The 20112-nt window shown below is 39.9% G+C and overlaps 1 protein-coding gene across 3 annotated transcripts in view; it reads left to right on the top strand.

Moving 5' to 3' along the window:
* The first annotated feature begins 2689 nt into the window (after nucleotides 1–2689).
* LOC129681467 (zinc finger CCCH domain-containing protein 11A) overlaps nucleotides 2690–20112 on the top strand; it is a 28612-nt gene continuing 11189 nt past the window's right edge. The window contains exons 1-9 of one of the 3 annotated variants that reach the window (XM_055613377.1): nucleotides 2690–2960; nucleotides 4871–4990; nucleotides 9500–9623; nucleotides 11150–11353; nucleotides 11488–11604; nucleotides 11829–11909; nucleotides 12651–12758; nucleotides 14032–14091; nucleotides 16493–16591. In XM_055613377.1, coding sequence (XP_055469352.1) covers nucleotides 2907–2960; nucleotides 4871–4990; nucleotides 9500–9623; nucleotides 11150–11353; nucleotides 11488–11604; nucleotides 11829–11909; nucleotides 12651–12758; nucleotides 14032–14091; nucleotides 16493–16591 — 967 coding nt within the window. In that variant the 5' untranslated portion in view covers nucleotides 2690–2906. Of the gene's footprint in view, nucleotides 2961–4870; nucleotides 4991–9499; nucleotides 9624–11149; nucleotides 11354–11487; nucleotides 11605–11828; nucleotides 11910–12647; nucleotides 12759–14031; nucleotides 14092–16492; nucleotides 16592–20112 lie in introns of all 3 variants that reach the window. The other 2 variants (XM_055613376.1, XM_055613378.1) reach the window with 2 other exon arrangements.

Genomic DNA, 20112 nt, shown 5'->3' on the forward strand with positions numbered 1-20112 from the left:
CTCTCTCTCTCTCTCTCTCTCTCTCCCTCTCTCTCCCTCCCCCCCCCCTCTCTCTCTCTCGCTCATTTTTGGTAGCAGCCTGATATTTTTGCTTTTTCCATTTAAAACTTAGAGTTCTTATAACTTGATTTAGGTTTTTGTATGTGATAGTATTACTGTCAATTTTTGTTGTTTCTAGTTTTTTTTTTCTGCCATTGTCTTGACTATTTTTTTTTAACATAGTAAAATCTGAGGAAGCTCGGGGTTTCAGACATACATAAAAAGCCCTTTTCTGTTAAAATTAGGATCGAATCTCCCAATACTTCATTTAACTTTGAGGGAGTTTTGTCAGAGTCATTTGTAAATAATTACCCTCTAAATGTGCTTTTGCTTTTTGCTTTTGTAGCTATTACTGTTTGGTGAGCTGCAGAATATCTTCCTGAACCTAGTAACACATTCCCAAGGATGAACCTAGGGTCTTTAGCATGCTAGGCAGCAAGGGACTGCTGGCGTTTCTAGTAGATACACCAGGCTTAGCTAGCTAGCTAAACTATCCCCTTAAATTATTTTCTATTTACATTTTTATTCTCCTCCAGTTCCTTTTGCAGATAGATGTGTTCTAGTTAGAGAACACATCTGCTATCTGATGGTACAAACTAGAATATAGAGTACATTCTTGGGTTTAAGATGAGAGAGGACCCCACTCTAATGGTAAGATGGGAGATAGTGGTGTGCATTCCCAGAAGCTCTTGGGCCAGCTAGCCTGGCTTGCACAGCAATGAACAAGATGGAAACAAAATTCAAGGAGCTGTCTCACACCAACGTTCTCCTGCCCTTCAAGCTCATGCATACACTTATGCTTCCCTACACGTTTATATATACAAACACATGCACAAAAGTTTTTCTTTAAAGTCCGTCCTTGTTCCATGTTGTAGCCAATGAATTAAACCTGTTTAGCCAATTATAATTAAAACAGGCTTAAGTCTGTATTGTCTGTCTTACACTGTAGTGGAAAACAGTGTTATTCCGAGCATAAGACAAAGTAGGGACTGGAGAGATGATTCAACTTAAGAGCTCTGGCTGCCCTTCTACAGGACCCAGGTTCAATTACCAGCATCCACATTGCAACTCACAACCCATCTTATCTCCAGTTCCAGGGACTCTGAAAACCCTTTCTAGCCTCCATGGACACCCCATTCACATAAAATCTTTTTTGAAAGTTTGTTTGTTTTTTTTTTTTCCAAAGAAAAATAACAAAATAATTATCTACATAGGCCTGTCATCCTGGCCACTAATTTGGTTTATGTTCTTTGAGGTTTCTTCCTTGGCCTCAACTCCTTACTCAACTTCTCTGCAAAAACATACTCTTTTTTTCTTTCTTTTCCTTTCCCCTTTTTCAGATACATACATTTTTTCTTTCTTTTTTCTTTTCTTTTTTTTTTGCCACATTGACAGGCTGAGAAGTTCCTAAGTTTCAACCTCTGGTTCTTATTTTGCTTTGTAGTTCCTTCCTTGACATATGTTTTCCTTCTGTGTGTTGCTGTAAGCATTGAGCAGAAGCTGAGCATGGTGGCTCATGCCTTCATAATCCCAGCACTCAGGAGCTGAAGATCTCTATCACTGTTGTAACTCTCTTAACAGAAGGACCTTCCATGTAAATATTTCTAGCAGCGGTTTCATTTAAGCTTTTTTCCTTTGAGTATTTCCAAACTCTTGAACTTGTCTATTCCAAAGCTGTGTCCACAAATTTAGGTGTCTGTGCTTTCAGCATCTTTCCCCTTTTTAAGTACCAAAGTATATTTTATAGCTAGGTATGGACACATTACAGAGTCTCCAGGTGTTGAACTCAAAGGTTTCTGGTTGTTATTTCCTTGGTAGAAGCAAGATGGTAATACACTTTCTTTCGTGCTGCTACTTTTATCAACTTTTTTTACACTAAATTGTAGAGTGGAATCATTTGATAATGGGTATATACATTTTAAAGATTTTTGTTCCATGGTTAGTTGACTGTTGACTTAGATTGCTGGCCTGAAGGTTGGCTTTCATCTTGATGAACAGTTCTTGGGTTAGGAATTACTTTACTCATAGAAGTTTAGATTGGCTTTGGCTTAGCTGACTTGGAGTAGTGAGCCAGGGTTTATCTGGAGCACTAGAATTTGTAGAGACCTTCCACATTTGCATGTGTTCTTCGAGTGTGCTTTTGCTTTTGTAGCAGCTCTCTTGAATATTTTGTGTGGGTTCGGAGGATAGAGTGCTAGTTGTGTCGTCACTATTCTCTGGGTCTGTCCTGGAAAGACCTTTGCTCCTTCGCTATCTTAATAGCTGAACTAACCCTGAGATGTTCTCAAAGGTAATTGTTTTACTAATTATTCTATTTAAGTAGGATTTTCCACTTAGTATAATTATATACTTCTGATATAACATGCTTATGAAGATACTAGAATTTTTTTTTCATTTAGGTGAGGATGACATTTGGCAAGTAGTTGATACAAAGTAATCTGTGTCCTATTCTAAGATGTAGATGATTGTTTAGGAACACTTAAATTTTACTGCGAAGCAAGCACCATAAAAAATACAAAAGAAAGGGCATGGCTGTCTTTAGCAAAAGCTTTACATTGATATGGGAGCATCCAGTACTCATAATTCACTTGTTTTTAAGGCTCTGTCTGATAAGCACCTGCTAACACAATTAAAGTCTAGTTTAACAGTTTGGTATCATTAGGAGTTAGAGGAGGCTGGAAGAATTTACCTGAAGTACTTTAATTCACTGTCTCCTCTTTTCAGGATTACATTTTAAAGACGATTTCTGTGGTTGAGTTGTCATTGGAAGAGTAAGTCCATTTCAAGAGCACTTGGAGCTGGTCTTCACCTTGAGGAAACAGTGGCTTATTCCAAGAAGCCGCTTCTGGCTTGATAATTTACCCAGCATGCCTAATCAGGGAGAAGACTGCTATTTTTTTTTCTATTCTACATGCACCAAAGTAAGACTGGCATCTCTAAATCAGTTCTTTCTGTTGTTTCTTAAATAAAACTAACTAAGACTTTGCCTGTGTTCTAAATGCTTTTTATGTTGTTCCTAGCTATTATATTACCTGCTGCCAGTTTTTTAGTAAAGAATTGTGTTAAGGAAGAACACATCATTTTTTTCCCTCTTCATTTATATATAAGTTTCCAATGTGCCACAAAAAGCAAAAATGCTCATATTGTATAGTCATCATTCTACCTGTACTTAGTTTATTCCAAATGCTTTAGGGAGACTTTAGCCTCTATGGCTTGGCAGCTTTGATTTGTATATTTTGTTTAGATGTGTGAGTAAGTTGTATATTACTCATTGAAGCTGTTATGAGTTAAAATTGAGCTCTTGTAGCCTTGGCTATCCTGGAACTCACTCTGTAGACCAGGCTGGCCTTGAACTTATAGAGAGATCCACCTGCTTCTGCCTCTCAAGTGCTACCCTCACCCAACAGAATGCTATCTTTTTCTTAAGTTTATTTTTATGTGCATTAGTGTTTCACCTGCAAGTATGTCTGTGTGAGGGTGATAGGTCTTGGAGTTACAGACCATTGTGAGCTGGGTGTTGGGAATTGAACCTGAGTCCTTGGAAGAGCAGTCGGTACTCTGAGTCATCTCTCCAGCTCCAAATGCTATCTTTCTAAATCCTTTCCCTGTCAGGATGTTATGTTTTTCTGCTTGAGTTTTTGGTAGCTCTATTTAGGTCTTCCTGTCATTTCCTGTTATTTCTTTATGGCTAATCCTGTAAATTTTTACATTATAGTAGCCTGTTCTAAAATCACTGATGCTGTGTTTAAAAAGATAAGTCTAGCTAGGTGTGGTAATAGAAATAGGAGAGTTGCAAGTTCATCCTGGGTTATGTCACAAGACCCAGTCTCAAAAAGCCCAGGGTGAAGGGGATGCAGTTTTTCTACTGAGTGTGTAGCTCAGCCAGAGAGCACTTAATTATACATTAATTATACAAGTAACTTAATTATACATTAATTATACTTATAATTATGGATGAATTATACTTACCAACTTCCTTTCTATTGTCTATCAAAAGCTAAAAATAATTGAAGTCAGGACATACGAAGCTATTTTGAAGGTGAATGGCATGATTTTTTTATTTTAGAGGATCTGTTCCTGACATTCTTTGTCCTTTTCAGTCTCTTTGTCAGTTGTGTCATATCAGATCAGAAGAAGTGAGTTAAAAAATAGGATGAGGGGGCTGGAGAGATGGCTCAGTGGCTCTCCCAGAGGACCTAGGTTCAATTCCCAGCGCCCACATGGCACTCACACCTGTCTGTGACTCCAGTTATCTGGGATCCAACACTGTCCCGCGACATACATTCAGGCAAAGAACCAATGCACGTGAAGTAAAAATGAAATAGGCTAAGGAGAGCTGGGTGTGGTGGGGCATGCTTTTAAATTCCCTCAAGAGTCCAAGAGAGGCTGATATCCGAGTCCATGACTGAGTAGTGAGACCCTGTCTCAAAAAAATAACCAACGAATAGGCTAAGGCTGAGGAGCTAGCTTGGTCAGGAAAGTGTTTGTCATGGAAACCTGAGAACCTGAGTTCAGTCCCCAGAATCCATACATTAAAAAGCCAGGCATGGTGGCATGCATTTGCTGTAGGGATGTAGAGGCAGGAGAATCTTTGGGCCTCACTGGCCAGTCAGCCTAATCTACTTGGGGAGCTCCAGGTCAGTCAGAGATCCTAATTAAAAAACATCAAAAAGCAGTAAGTAATTCCATTACAGATTTGTTGCTTTCAGATGTTTGTCGCTGTTTCTTTTTTACTGTCCTGCAGGTCTTTGCTTACTAGTGTGCTTGTTTAGGTTCTTGGACACTCTTGTTATGGACATGTGCCACAGTCCTTGTTTGTTTGTTTTAACAGGGTGACAGCTGCCCATTCCGTCACTGTGAAGCTGCACTAGGAAATGAAACTGTTTGCACACTATGGCAAGAAGGTCGTTGTTTTCGACAGGTGTGCAGATTTCGTCACATGGAAATTGATGTAAGCTTCCAATTTTCTTTACCATCAGTATCCAGGATCAATAAAAAAATAAAAGGCAGTGGGTAGTGAGGGTGAGATAACTCAGTGAGAATACTTAACTGCCAAGCCTGTTGGGGTGGATGTGCATGCTCTTGCACACATGTAGAGGTCAGAAAACAACCTGCCCTGTAGGAGTCACTTCTAGTTTGACAGTGATGTCCTGCAGCTTGTGCAAAAGGTGGTTGTGTTTTATGGCAAATGCCTTAACCTGCTGAGCCATCCTCCTGGCCTGTGTTTTTTTAATTTTAAAACAGTTACAGGGGCTGGAGAGATGGCTCAGAGGTTCAGAGTCCTTGCTGCTCTTTAAGAAGCCCTTAGAGCCCATCTGGTAGCTCACAATCATCTAACTAGTTTCAGGGCTCTGATGCTCTCTTCTGAATTCCATGGCATTAGTTATGAATGTGGTGCACATACATACATGCAGAAAAAATACTCATACAACAGCAAAGAAAATATATAAATGTGTCTTTAAAAGTTGCAGACTTAAAAATTGTAACTTCAGTGGTAATTTTATTTTCTGAGCACTTAAGGAGAAACTACTGCCATCCTCTACTTTCCCCATACGTTGAGAGTCTCCTGCACAACAGTAACACAGCTATGAAAATTAAAAAATGAGAATTGGTAATTCAGTTTTGTCCTCGTGCAAGTTTGCCAGCTGTCTGGTAATGTCTTGTATTAAAGGAGGAGGCCCATATTCACAGGTTGTGTGTGCTGTTAATGACATTCTACTTTCATTCATTTGGGGGGAAATAATGGTTTTCTAGGCTTTGTAATTTAATTTTCTCATTCTAGCTTAAAACATCTTTTTTTAAAAAATGATCTCTCAGTTCCTTTCAGCTAGACACTTAAGCTTTGGTCTGTTCCTATTACTTTTCAAGTTCTTAGTGGAGAAAGAACTAGGTGGTGTATAAGTAAGCCTGCATTGCTTTGGGTCTACGTATTGAAAGGCACAAATTCACATAGGTGCTTCCAGCTCATCAGTACCAATGTTTAGTCTAGGCTTCCTTCATGACTGTTGTCTCAAAAGTGAGACACTTGGCTTTTGTAGTCCTTAATACATTGACTTATTTGGATTTGGGCAGGTCCTGTGTGTGTGTCTGTGTCTGTCTGTCTTCCTTTTAGATTCTGACATCATATGAAGCTGATGCTTCATAGTGTCGCCTTTCTTACTTTGCTTTGACTATAGTACACTGTGTTATCCCTAGCTCCATTGTAGGTATCTTCTTCATGCTTGGACTATACCATCCTGCTGAGGACATCTCATTCTTTCACAGTTTTGGATACTGGTAGTTATGCTAGGCCATTCCCCTATGTGGGATGCTTCCTCACTCCACTTTGCTTCTGCTAGGTACCAGCTTCATTCACAGGGCGCTGCCCTTGTTTGATAACCATTCCACACTGCTTCCATGAACATGCCCTCTTCACACTGCATTGGAATCTCTTCTGCAGGGAAGCTTACTTTCCTCAACCTCTCAACCCCCAGGAGGCTGTCCTCTAGTGCAGTATGTTAGAATCTTTTTTGGGCCACTTTTTTCTTTCAAATAAATGGTTCCTTCAAAGTTGACTTGTCTAGCTTTGACTTTGACTTGTTCAGCTGTTCAGCAACAGGTCAGTTGTTGAAGGGATGAGGAAAGAAGGAAGAGGGTGAATATACAATTTGTGTGCTTAGGCTCATAAAGCTACTCCAATCTGGTTTCCAGTTTCTCATTTCTTACTTGCTTCTTGAGTTGCCTTCTGTGCACATAGTAAAGTATTCATTAAATTAATTGAGAATTACTACTCTGCAGCTTTTGAAAGCTCACATTCTACTTTGGCATAATTCCTAGGAAGTATCTAAGAACAGGTCTCCAGAATATCACATCTAGAAACTATCACAAGAGTAAGGATACACTTCACAAGACAGAAGGGTATTGGAGTCTCTGGAATCATTATGGGGCTTTCTATAGAGTGTACTCTTTCCCCTGAAGTGAAAGGTAGCAACTCAGTGCAGTGTTCTCCCATAGATAGTCCACTTAGAAACTCATCATGTGGGGCTGGAGAGGTGGCTCAGAGGTTAAGAACCCTGCTTGCTCTTCCAGAGGTCCTGAGTTCAGTTCCCAGCAACCACATGGTGGCTCACAACCATCATCTCACAACCATCTGGTGCCCTCTTCTGGCATTCAGGTGTACATGCAGGCAGAACACTATATACATAATAAATAATCTTAAGGAAGAAAAACTCATCATGCAACGTCTGCCTGTACCCAAATCCCAGACTCTCAGATGCTCAGCATAAACCATATCCTTGTATAAATAGTCTAGACACAGCAAATTTCTTCCTCCTCACTCTGGACTTAGGGTGCACTCCAAGAGCTGTGCTTTCAAGTGCCAACCAAGCAGTATCAGCATGCTAATATTTAATTTTTACCTAGGCTTACTTCCCTGTGTCTGAAGAGAACTAAATATTTACACATTGTACTCATTGTGCCAAACTAAGTATATTGGATTTGCTCTTGCAGCAGTTTGTTACATACTGGAAACAGTGTAACTTTGCTCCCTCCACACTGTGGAAGGGTGGGCATTAGTTAACAATAATAATAAACTTAGGGTGGCCACTAATTTTTCAATAAGGATCAGAATATATTAAGTGAAAAGTAAGAAGGAGCAGGACAGCACTTAAAATAGAAGAGAAGGGCACTTGTTGCCTTTACAGAGGACCCAGATACAGTCTCTAGTGTCCACACAGCGGCTCACAAACATGCCAGCTTCAGTTTCAGGAGGTCCCATGCCTCCTTCTGGATTCAACAACATCAGCAAAACCACTAATGCACAAAAATGCGTAAATCTAAAATAATTTTTAAGTAAAGTAGAAGGGGGAAGATTTCTGCTTGTATTTGCTTCCATGTGCATAAAGAAATATCTGTGGAGGTGCAAAAGAGACCCTTAATCATAGCAGTGTGGAGGTGGAGGGAGCTGTAAGGCCCCTTTCCCAGCATGCCCCTTATAGTCTGTTTTCATTATTGATGGGTTCAGTATTCACTGACTTTCCTGCTTGGTAAAATGTGTTTATAATTTCCAGTCAGCACTTGCATATTTTATGCAGTGACCCTGAACATGTCTCTCAGTGCCATGTTCAGAGATGAACACCCCAGTCCCCTGATGTGTGTTTCCAGTTGAGGTGGAACAGGGTGACAAACTGCCTTTCTGACTGACCTCTCGTACTGTAAGTGTCCTTGATTGCAGGCTACTTGGGACTATGGTTTTTTGTACTTTTCTGCTCTTTGTTGATCATTTTGCTTTTAAAAATGACCCCAGTAACCTGGGACTGGGGATGTAGGTCATTGGTATAGTACTTGTCTAGCAGAAAAAGAAGAGACACTGACTGTAAATCAGGCCAACAAATAGTATTAAAATGCTAGATAGTGTATCTAATTGGAGGAAAGCTGTGATGTGTTTTACTAGAAAATATGACTGTTAGTAAGCTTTGTTCGGGTACGAGTTTTGTAGAGCTGTTGGTTGTGGGTTTCGTATTAGTAATTCAATATATATCAAGTAGAGTTTCTTCCCCTTTTTGGGCTTGCTTGCTTGTCAGGGTTTCTCTAAGTATTCCTGGCTGTCCTGGAACTTACTATGTAGACCAGGCTGGCCTCAAACTCAGAGAAATACTGCCTTTGCCTCCCAAGTGCTGAGATTACATATCCTACAAAACAGTCTTTAAATAGAAACACATGAAACAAGTTTTTGTATTGGTCTATGACTGGCTGATGAAAATATTGTAGATGTAGAGGTTAATAGGAAACTGACTATTTCTTTTAGAAGCATTGGTGTAGTATTCACAAATGCAGGAGCTAGGAAGATGACTCACTGGGTAAATTAGCATGTGCTATACAAGCATAGAGACCTGAGTTTGAATGCCTACCACCCACAGAAAAAGCTGGGTATGGCTGCACTTAGATACAAGACCTGTGTGGGAGCAGAGACAGGATTATGGGAGTTTGTTGGCAGGCCAGCCTAGCTGAAACAAGCTTCAGCTTCAGTGAGAGACCCTATCAAGGTATATGGTAAGATAGAGCAGTAGAAGATGACTGATGTCCTCCTCTGTCTCCACCCAAATACCTGCACATGTGCACACATGCAGTTCACATTTTGTAGCTAAGGAAGATGAGGTTGATCAAGCACTTCATGTATGATCATAAGGCCCTTAAGTAAGTCAGAAGAAAGGAAGATTGTTTTATCCTTTACACTATATTCTAAACTGCTGTATTACCCTGCTTCTCTGCATCGAGTGTGGGCACTTAGGGCTCCCAGGATGCAGAACATGAGGAAAAATAGCTCCTGCCTCTCCGCTGTGCCTCAGCATCAATGCAGCAGCCTCTTGTAAATGTGGCCTCTTCTGTCAGAGTTTACCACTTTGTTTAGAAAACCAGTCACAAAATTAATGTAGCACTTACATCATTTATTTGGAAAAAAAAAATGTTTTTCTCTTTACAGAAAAAACGAAGTGAAATTCCGTGTTACTGGGAAAATCAGCCAATGGGATGTCAGAAACTAAACTGTGCTTTCCATCACAACAGAGGTCGTTATGTTGATGGGCTGTTCCTACCTCCCAGCAAAAGTGAGATTGGCTTTGATTCTAAAAGACAACAGTTGCTTTTCAGTGAGCACCCGCTACTGCTTTTAGTCCAGTGGGAGCAGTGCTATTTCTACCGTGTGGTGAGGAAACAAAACCTTATAGAGGTTAGATGATAAGTATGCACAGAGAAAACAAAATGTTTCTTGTTGGATCAGATTATATTACTATGGTTGATTTTATTCCAATTTTCTTACCTTTAGGTATTTTCAAAAGAAACTTTATTCTCTAGGCCAGGGCTTGACAGATTGGGTGTTTGGCTTGTTCTGTAAGATGAAGATTTACTGAATACAGACTTTGTGGCCAGTTTTGTGTTAATACTGCAGAGTGAAATTGTTGACATAGAGACTTTATGGCCCACAAAGCCAAAGATACTACCCGTCTTAGCTCTGTTGTGGAAACAGGGTTATGCTCTGGAATCTGAACTTGCATAGAAGTTGTGATCTCCTGCCTATGTCTCCTGAGTGTTGAGATTATAGACATTTTCCATAACACCTCACGTACTAACTAGTTCAGCCTTTCATATGCTAGCTAAAATTAAAAATATCTTGATGTAGGCTACCTAAAAAAAATTTCCCATTGTTCTAGGGCTGGGGATCAAAGCCAGGATTTCAAGTATGCTGGATTAGCCCTCTACCACTGTATTATATCCCCAGATTTAATATCTTGACTCCACAAAAATCTCTGATTTATTTTCAAAGCCCCTTATTAAATAATTTTAAATTAAATAATTTTAATTTATGGTGTGTGTGTGTGTGTGTGTGTGTGTGTGTGTGTGTGTGAGTGAGTGAGTGAATGTGTGTATACAGACACTGGAATGTATGTGGAAGTCACAGAACCGCTTGTGGAGATCACATTCTTTCTCTCCTTCTACCATGTGAGTCCTGGGGCTGGAACTCAGGTCAAATTCAGGTTACCAGGCTTGGCAGCAGGCACATCTACCTGCAGAATCATCTCACTGGCCCTCTAAAAGTCCCTTTTAAAATAATTTTTTAGCGGACTAATTTCCTTTGGCCACCAAAGAGCCATATGGGAACTACTCACAGAAGTAGGTGCTGTGATTTTAGCACTCAGAAGGCTAAGGCAGGAGAAGCTTGAGTATAAGGGCCAGCCTAGATAACGTAGCAAGACTATGAAAAAAAGAAAAAGCTCCAGGAATGGTGGTAACATACATTTTAATCCCAGTTGGGGAGTCGGAGTCAAGTGATTTCTGTATGTGTCTTCCTCTTGAGCAGAAAATTCTAGAACCTCCATTTTAAAATGAAGTATCTAGTATTTGGGACTAACTCTTGGGTTTATTGCTTTCAGTTCCTAGCATTTGTTTGTATACAATATAGGAGTAACTGGCTCAAAAATACTTTTTTCTTTATGGAGACTTTAGAATGGACTGTGAAAATTAAGTTTAAAAAAATTGTATAGACTCTTAACAACAATGTACCAAATTTATCATCAGTTGCCAGTTGGGATTATAATTCTCTGTTGTAAATTTATGTCTGGTTTTATATGTTTAGCTGTGTTACCCACTGTGCCTGAGTCACAAGAAGAAGAAGTAAAGGCTAGCCAGCTCACAGCCCAGCAGAACAAACTGTCTGTTCAGTCTAACCCCTCCCCTCAGCTGCGAAGTGTAATGAAAGTAGAAAGTTCAGAAAATGTTCCCAGTCCCACACATCCACCTGTTGTAATCAATGCTGCAGATGATGATGAAGATGATGATGGTACGTTTTAGCGGTCTCCTCTCTCGTTTTCTTTTCTTTTTTTAAGGCAAATAATGTAATGAATTAGACAGGAACAGAATTAAAGCTCTAGACTTGTTCTTAATTGGAAGTTTGTCTTAAATGTGCATATACAGATCAGTTTTCTGAAGAGGGTGATGAAAGCAAAACCCCTGCCCTGCAACCAACTCCTGAACTTCATAATGGATTACGAGTGGCTTCTGCACGGAAACCCGGAGTCAGTTTAAAGCAAGGTAGGAACAACCTGTTTGTAGTGTTTATAAACCTTGACAGTTGTAACTGCCTTTGACATTCAGTGTACAGCTACTAAGCTCTCTTTTCGTAGCAGATGTGCTCTGTGTGTATGGCGTGTACTTTCTTATAAGTCATTTACTCAAAGCATACCTGAATGCCTGCAGAGAAATGCAAAGAAAAAGGCTATAGTTCCTCATCTGGTTCCCCCTCTTGGGTTTCTTAGGTGAATGTTTAAATTTTGGAATAAAAACTCTTGAGGAAATTAAATCAAAGAAAATGAAGGAAAAATCCAAGAAGCAAGGTGGTAAGTCATCACAAGTTTTGGCATGAACACTTGCATGTTACCAGACAAGAACAATAAAGATACTTCTGGCAACAAAGCCAAATTTAGCAAATAGATTTTTATTTCTATTATGTTTCAGTCCTTACTGTTCAGCACTAAGACCATGAAATAATTTAAACAACCAGCTATATCTTGAGATTGTTTTTTTCAACACAGGGTTTCTCTGTGTAGCCCTGGCCATCCTAGAACTCGGTATATAGACCAGGCTGGCCTGAACTCATGGAGATCTGCCTGCTTCTGCTTCTTGAGTCCTGGGATTACAGGCATGTGCCTCTATGCCGGCTACTATCTTGAAATATTTAACTGTAAAGAACAACAGTTAAGAGCTGTCTTAAGGGGCCTGTGATGTAAAGTGGTTGCTACACAACTAGAGGACCTGTACTCTATCCCTAGCCCTGTGTAAAAAGCTAGCTGTGGTGATTTGTGCTGGTAATCCTGGTTCTAGGGAAGAGGAGACGGGGTTTTCTGGGGCTTGCTGGCCAGCCTAGTCTTCTCTGTGGACCCCAGGTCATTTTAAGACACTGTCTCCTGAGGAAAGACACTGGAACTATCCTCTTACTCCATGTGTACACACAACTGGTCTACCTGAATTCTGCAGCATTCAGACTGCAGTCTGCTCTGAGCTTAACTGTTCATAGAAACAGGTTCTTGACTTGAACTAGCTTTATTTTCCATAGATTATTTGTCTTTTCTCATCAGAAGGCTCCTCAGTAGTTTCCAGTGTTTTACATCAGCCTCTGCCCAGTCCAGGCCCCGAGAAGGAGAACGTTCGGACTGTGGTGAGAACAGTAACGCTATCAAGCAAACAAGGTAAGATAAAAGTAGGTCTCAGCATTGTTGGGCTTTATGGATTGGGAACACAAAATCCTTGGGTATATACTTTTGGAGTTTTAGGAGGACTAGAGACATTTTGATCAGATGTGAGCTTGAAATTTTGGTACGTTTGACCTGTTGTTTAAAAAGTTGGAAGTTTTGGTTAGGTAGTCTCACATTTATATGTATCTAATTTAACATTTTCTCTTTGCTTCACCAAGTTTATTGGCTGCTCGTTTTGTGTAAAGAATGTTCTTACATCTTTAGAGTGATAGAAAAATGTAGGTCTTTTTACTAAATTGCTTAAAATCTAGTAAGAAATTGTCTTAGTTTGGGTTACTATTGCTGTGATGAAACACCCAACACCAGCAGGTTGGGGAGGAAAGGTTTTGACACGTCCACATCACAGTTCATCACCAAAGGAAGGCAGGACACAAACTCAAACAGGGCAGGAACTTGGAGACAGGAGCTGATGCAGAGGCCATGGAGGGGTGCTGCTTACTGGCTTGCTCTCCAGGGCTCACCCAGCCTGCTTTCCTATAGAACCCAGGACAACCAGCCCAGGGATGTCACCACCCAGAGTGGGCTGGGCTCTCCTCATTCATCACTATGAAAAAAATAGCCTAGAGCAGTGGTTCTTAACTTCCTAATTCTTCAACCCTTTAATACATTTCCTCATGTTGTGGTGACCCTAACCATAAAATTCTTATTTTTTTTTTCCTACTTCATAACTATAATTTTGCTATTGTTACAAATCGTAATGAATCTGACATGCAGGATATCTGATAGGCGACCCCTGTGAAAGGGGACTCAGGCCCCCCCCGCCTCCCCCAAACGGCCTCTTCACAGGTTGAGAACTGCTGCCTATAGGCTTGCCTTCAGCCTGATCTTATGGATTTTGTTCATTGAGGCTCCTGCCTCTCAAGTGAGAAGTATCTGGCACAGGAATATAACCAAAGAAATTGTATATTTAAATGTTCATTTGAACAACAAATGTTTGGAAGGAGGCTTCCCACTTGTGTTATAATGTTAAATAGCTTTTCAAAGTGCATAAGGATAGTTTGGCCAAGACCAGAGCCTCTTTCCTTATGTTTGGCTGCTCTTAACAGCATGCTTTTGCATGTTCATTAGACTGTTGATTATTATCTTGTTAAGTGTGACTTAAGACTAAGATCCGATTTTCAGAATACTTCCTTAGTGGGCACATATGAATATAAAGTAACATCCTCAATCAGCTAACAGTGAACACATTTTATTTCTACCATTTCAGAAGAGCCTTTGGTTCGCCTGAGTCTTGCCGAGAGACTGGGGAAACGGAAATTTTCAGTGGGTGAGTTAGATCTCATGTGTCTTCTGTGTCTGTGTTTGTGCATCAACACAGTACCTTGTTGAGACTCTTTATCCATGCACCATCAGTATTGACTTGCTGCTCTGCCTGTAGTTTTTTTAATGATTTATTTATCTATTTTTATGTATGAGTGTTCTACATGTAGTTTCTAGACTCAGGACCTCTGCAAGAGCAGACATGCTCTTAATCCCTGAGCCATCTCTCCAACTCCTGTCTGGATTCTTGACTGACAACATTTATAAAATTTCATGTGTATGTTACACCTTTTACTGAAGCTACAGCAGTTTAAAGTATAATAGCTTAATTATAGATTATGACCTTTCCTTTTTGTTGTGAGCCTATTAATAGCTAAGCTATCTCCAGTCTGTGACTAGCCTTTTAGAAGGTCCTAGGTTTCATAATTACATGCTTGAGCCAGGCATGGTGTTTTGTGCCTTTAAACTCAGCACTAAGAAGGCAAAGGTAGTAGCCAAGACTACACAGAGAGACCCTTGTCTTTAAAAAAAAAAAAGTTTTCTGTTTTGTTTTTAAGTTGTACCTAATGGTTTGCTACCCATTACCCCTTCTCTTTTGGCAAACAAGTACAGAAAGGCTGATTTTATTATAGTTTTTATTACTATATAGATTTTATTACAGTCACACTGAACCTAACTGGTCATAGAAACAAAAATATTTTGATAGGGACTAAAGTAAGCTAGAGAATCAAAACCTTAGATATTTTCAGTTGACTTCTGGTTTCCTTCTTTTTCTCCTCCTTGTTGACATAATGTTCTTGTGGACTGTGTATAGTTTACCCTTGTTCGTTCAAATGCTTATTTCTCTACCTCACCATCAGGTTTCAATCCAAACATTGCATTGTGATATTTATTCTAAGTATCTCTTGTCTCAAGTTCGTGTGAATATGCCACCATTTGTTCTATGTATTACCCCTAAAGCCAACCAGCCAATGCTGAGCAATACAGAGACTAGGATGGGACATTTTGGTCTGGTGAGGAGAGGAGAAAAGAGAGGAAGTGTAGGTTGGATTGGAGGAGAGGACTGGGAGCCATCAAGGGAAATAAATTGGATGTAGGATATGACTAAAAAGCAAGTGTAATGTGGGAAATCTAAATGGGAGGAAGCTATACTAGCTTGGAGGCTTAGGATAATTATTGCTCAGCATTGTGCTCTAGGTTGGTTAAACAAATCCTGGTCTCTCAGTTAGGTTATTTGGGTATATAGCTGGTTAGGGAGTAACCACTGTGTTACTAAAATATAAATCATAATCATTCAACACGTCCTCTTCTATTTTTTTTTTTTTTTCTTCTTTCTCCTCCATCTTTTCCTTTTTTAAGGCAGGATCTGATCATCTAATCACACTTTCCAAGGGCATGATCACAGGCCTGTGACACTCTGTTTATGCAGTGCTAGGTATTGAACATAAGGCTCTGATAGTCACAGCCATAACCAGTCTTGGGTTTCTTATCTATAATTGAAGGAGGGGACTATGTGATCTTCAAATTCTTTATATCCCAGGAAAAATCAGTTTTTCTAACTGAATTTATTATTAATTTAGTTTGGTGGTTTCTTAGTTAAGGTTCCTGTTGTTATGATGAAACACTATGACCACAAAGCAAGTTGGGGAGGAAAGGGTTTATTCAGCTTACACTTTGATATCACTATTCAAAGAAGTCGGACAGTAATCTGGAGGCAGGAGCTGATGCAGAGGCCATGGAGGGGTACTACTTGCTTACTGGTTTGCTCAGCCTGCTTTCTTATAGAACCCAGGACCACCAGTCCAAGGATGTCACCACCCACAATGGGCTAGGCCTTCCCCATCAATCACTAATTTAAAAAAAGAAAAAAATGCCCTGCAGCCTGGTCTTATGGAGGCATTTTTTCAAATGAGGTTTCCTTTTAGACAGCTCTAGCTTGTGTCAAGTTGATATAAAACCAGCCAGTACAGGTGGTGAAGACATTGCTATCTTTGAGCTTTAGCTTTAGCCAAGGGTTAAGATCCTGTTTGTAATTTTAGTTATTTTGTCATTCGTGTGTTTAGATTTTTTTCTTTTTTTGGTCTCCTAGTTTTTTCTTTATAGAACATTTTGGTTTTAACATTGAATTCTAGGAAGTTGGTGGCCAAACACCATTTAAATGCAGAAAACTTCCAGAATACTTTAAAATGTCTATTTTTGCTTTATTTCTTACTTTGTTGAAGATTTTGGTTTTTCGAGACAGGGTTTTTCTCTGTTCCGTTGGCCATTCTGGAACTCACTCTGTAGACCAGGCTGGCCTCAAACTCACAAAAAATCTGCCTGCCTTTGCATCTTGAGTGCTGGGATCAAAAGCACCACTACCACCTGGCAGAAGATTATAATCTTAAAGTGAGTCTTTCTATTTGTAGGTGGTGACAATGATCCCCCATTAAAACGGAGCCTTGCACAGAGGCTGGGGAAAAAAGTGGAAGCTCCAGAAACTAACAGTGATAAAGCACCAAAGAAAGGTAAGCTATTGTTTGTAACATTGACCAGTATTGTATGGATCCTCATTCTTTGTTCAGGCTAGTTAGCCACCTGCTTATTATTCAGCAAACATTGGAGTGTTTCCTTGATTCTAAATAGCTAACATTTAACAAAACTAACACTTGCCAACAACCACTGGAGCTTATAGACTCCTAGAGATAGTAATAGCCAAGATAATGTGATAAATACTATGATAGGAAAGAATGCATGAGAGCACATGGGATGGGCACTCAGCATTATCCTCTGCTAGGTAAACTATCACAGAGGATGTATTGTTGACATTCAAACTTAAAATAAGGAATTGGTTAAGTGAAGTTGGAGGACCAGTGTGCTTGTTAGTTTTAAGTCAGCGTGACACAATCTAGAGTTGTTTTGGAAAAGCTCAGTTGAGAAAATGTCTCCACCAAATTGGCCTATGGACGAGCAGCTGGTACTTTTTTTTAAAATTGATGATTTAGGTGGGCGGGTACAGCCCATTGTGATTGGCACCACCGCAGGGCTGGTGGTGCCAGATAGTATAAGAGAGCAAGTTGAGCAAGCCATGGGGGGAGCTAGTAAATAGCATTCTTCCATGGCCTCTTTACCAGTTCCTGTCCTTACTTTCCTTAGCAGTGGTGCGAGCTGAGAGTTGTAAAGTGAAATAAACCTAAGTTTCCTCTCCAAGTTGTTTATGGTCATGGTGTTTCACCACAACATTAGTTTAATAGTTTGTATTAAAGAAGAATTATGATATTTTTTGCAGAGTCAGAGAGCTGAGAAAGCCTAGTAAACTCAGGATCAAAGGTTGGCTAAAACATGGAGTTGGAATAAAGGGCCTGATAACAAGAAAGAGGGATTCAGTTGAATACAGTCTTTAAAGCCATGAGTTTGAGCTTATTCTAGTACAGTGACAACCTATCGAAAGTCTGTTTTAAAGTTAGCAAGCTGATAAGGTGGTTCAGCTGGCAAAACCATTTGCCACAGTGTGTTTAAGCCATGCAGCAGCAGTCAAAGGAGAAAGCTGATACCTGAAAGATGTCCTCTGACTCTACACTTGCTCTGAGTGAGACACATGTGCCTGTACTCACATACAGAGTAATGATAGTAAACTAAAGTACTTAAATTGCCTGGATGTGGTTGCACATGCCTTTAACCTGTCCCTCAGGCAGACGCAGGTGGGTTTCTTTGAGTTGGAGGCCAGCTTAATCTATAAGTTCCAGGACAGCAATGGCTATGTAGAGAGACCTGTTTAAAAAACAAACAAAAAGTCTTACAGAAAAAAATACTTAAAAGAGATCAAGGGGTCACATTTGCTTTCTAGATAGTTACCTGGCATGTGCTATTGAGAAACATTAGAAGAAGGCAAAGTGCTAGCTGGGGTATGGGCTGTTAAATAACCCATATAGGGCTGCAGAGATTGCTCAGTGGTCACTTAAGAAATAAAGCAAAAAGAACAGCACTTGCTGTTCTTCCAGAGAAAGTGAGATTTTGTGTTATTTTGTTTGTTTGTTTGTTTTTCCCAAGCACACATATCAGGCAGCTCACAACTAGCTACCTATAACTCTAGTTTCCAGGGATCTGATGCCCTCATCTGTTTTTTATAGGCACGGCACATACATGTCATACACCAACACAGACACATAGAATGAAATAAAAACAAACCTTAAAAAGAGAGTTCAAGTAAATGGACATAGTGGCATAGATGAGAATTTAAGTCAAAGTGTTGGGGGAGTTTAAGTGTTGTATATGAAGGAGAGAAGTCCTGGAGTAGGTTCTTTTTTTTTTTTTTCCTACTTTTATGACTTAAATGTTGGGTTCATGACTTCTAGCTTGAATAATTCCATTCTCATCTTGTGGCTTGTGTGCTCAGGACAAGCAGAAGTTACTTTGGTCTGCTTTCCTTGGTCTGCCAGTTATATTGTAGCTCAGCAGTAGAGCACTTGTCTAGGTGTGTGAGGTCCTGGGGAAAACGGTCAGGACCTTTACCTAGCCAACGTCTCAGTTAAGTCGGCAGGGAACTAAAGCAGTCCACAACATCTATGACATACATACTGTCACCACTACCACCCTGTTGATTGCCATGTTGATTGTACTGATTTGGCCAGTTAAGCAGCTGTCCCTTCCCTCCTTTACCATACCACCTAAATCCATATGAAGTAGCACACTTGGCCCAAGTAGATGGTCTTCTCCAATAGAAGAGTGGTTTTTGGTTAAGTGTTGTACAAATAGGTGTGCCTCCCCTGATGGAACCTCCAAGCAGAAAGGTTTAGAAGAGACTTTTGATGTCAAAATACCGAGAAGGAGCTTGCCTGCCTTTTAATCCCAGTTCTTAGAAGGCTGAGACTTGGAGCTTAAGGCTATAGCCTGGTCTACAAAGCAAGTTCCATTTCAGGCCATCCAAGTCTACATAGTGTGACCCTGTCTCAAAGACAAAAAGATTGAAAAAGATACACAGTAACAATTAGTTTTTGGAATTCAGAAATTTTTGCACACCCAGGCACGAGCACATGTGTGTGCTTATGTGTGGGTACAGGCACAGCATTCTTGTGGCGGTCTGAGGACAGCTGTGTGAATTGAGTCTGTCCTTCCCTTCCCCCTTGAGACAGGGTTTCTCTGTGTAGCCTTGGCTGTCCTGGGACTGACTCTGTAGACTAGGCTTGTCTCTGCCTGGTGAGATTTTTTTTAGTTGCATTAGAAGTATAGCATTGAAAAAATGGTTGATGTATAAAAAGTCTTGTTTTAACTTTTTACATTTTGAAACTTTAGATAGTTCAAGTTTCCAAATCTGAAGGAATGATTAGGCCTGTCTGCTAGCTGAGTCAGTAAGGAGGCAACAAGTATTTAAAAGTCAGAAGAGCAAATTCCTTGCTGCCTTCTTTTTTCTTCTGATTCACCTGTTACAGTTAAGTTAGAGCTTGTATTCGTGGTGTGTGTGTTGTTGTTGTTGTTTAAGTGTTATTTAAAGATGGGAAAATAGGTGTTCATCAAAGTATTAAGAGGAAATCCAGTAAGGGTGTGCCATATTATGTGTTAAATAGCTGTTGAAGAAAGTTAGGTTCTAATAGGCCAAGTATATAGATCAATTCACAGGGTATACATGGTCCATGGTTCAATCAGCAGCTCCAGGAAGGGAGGAAAGAAATTATTTTCTAAGCAATATAAAACCACTTGCATTCTATCAGATGACAAGGATGCATACAGAACACCTCCACTCTTTGTTTTGGGGTAGCATACAAATCTGTTGTGTTTGTTTTTTTTTTTTTTTTTTAATGTGTGCATGGTAGTAGACACCTTTACTCTCTGTACTTGTGAGGCAGAGGCAATTGGATCTTTGGGATTTTGAGACCAACCTGACCTACATGGTGAGTTCCAGGACAGCAGGGCTATGTAGGGAGATCCTTCCTAAAAAAACAAAAGTTTTTTATTTTTTTTTTATATTCTTAAATTTGTGTTTTAATAGTGGGAACTACATGAACGTGTGTGTGTGTGTGTGTGTGTGTGTGTGTGTGTGTGTGTGTGTGTG

This window comes from Psammomys obesus, unplaced genomic scaffold (assembly GCF_907164565.1).
Source record: "Psammomys obesus unplaced genomic scaffold, mPsaObe1.curated_primary_1811, whole genome shotgun sequence".
In the NCBI taxonomy this organism is placed as follows: domain Eukaryota; kingdom Metazoa; phylum Chordata; class Mammalia; order Rodentia; family Muridae; genus Psammomys; species Psammomys obesus.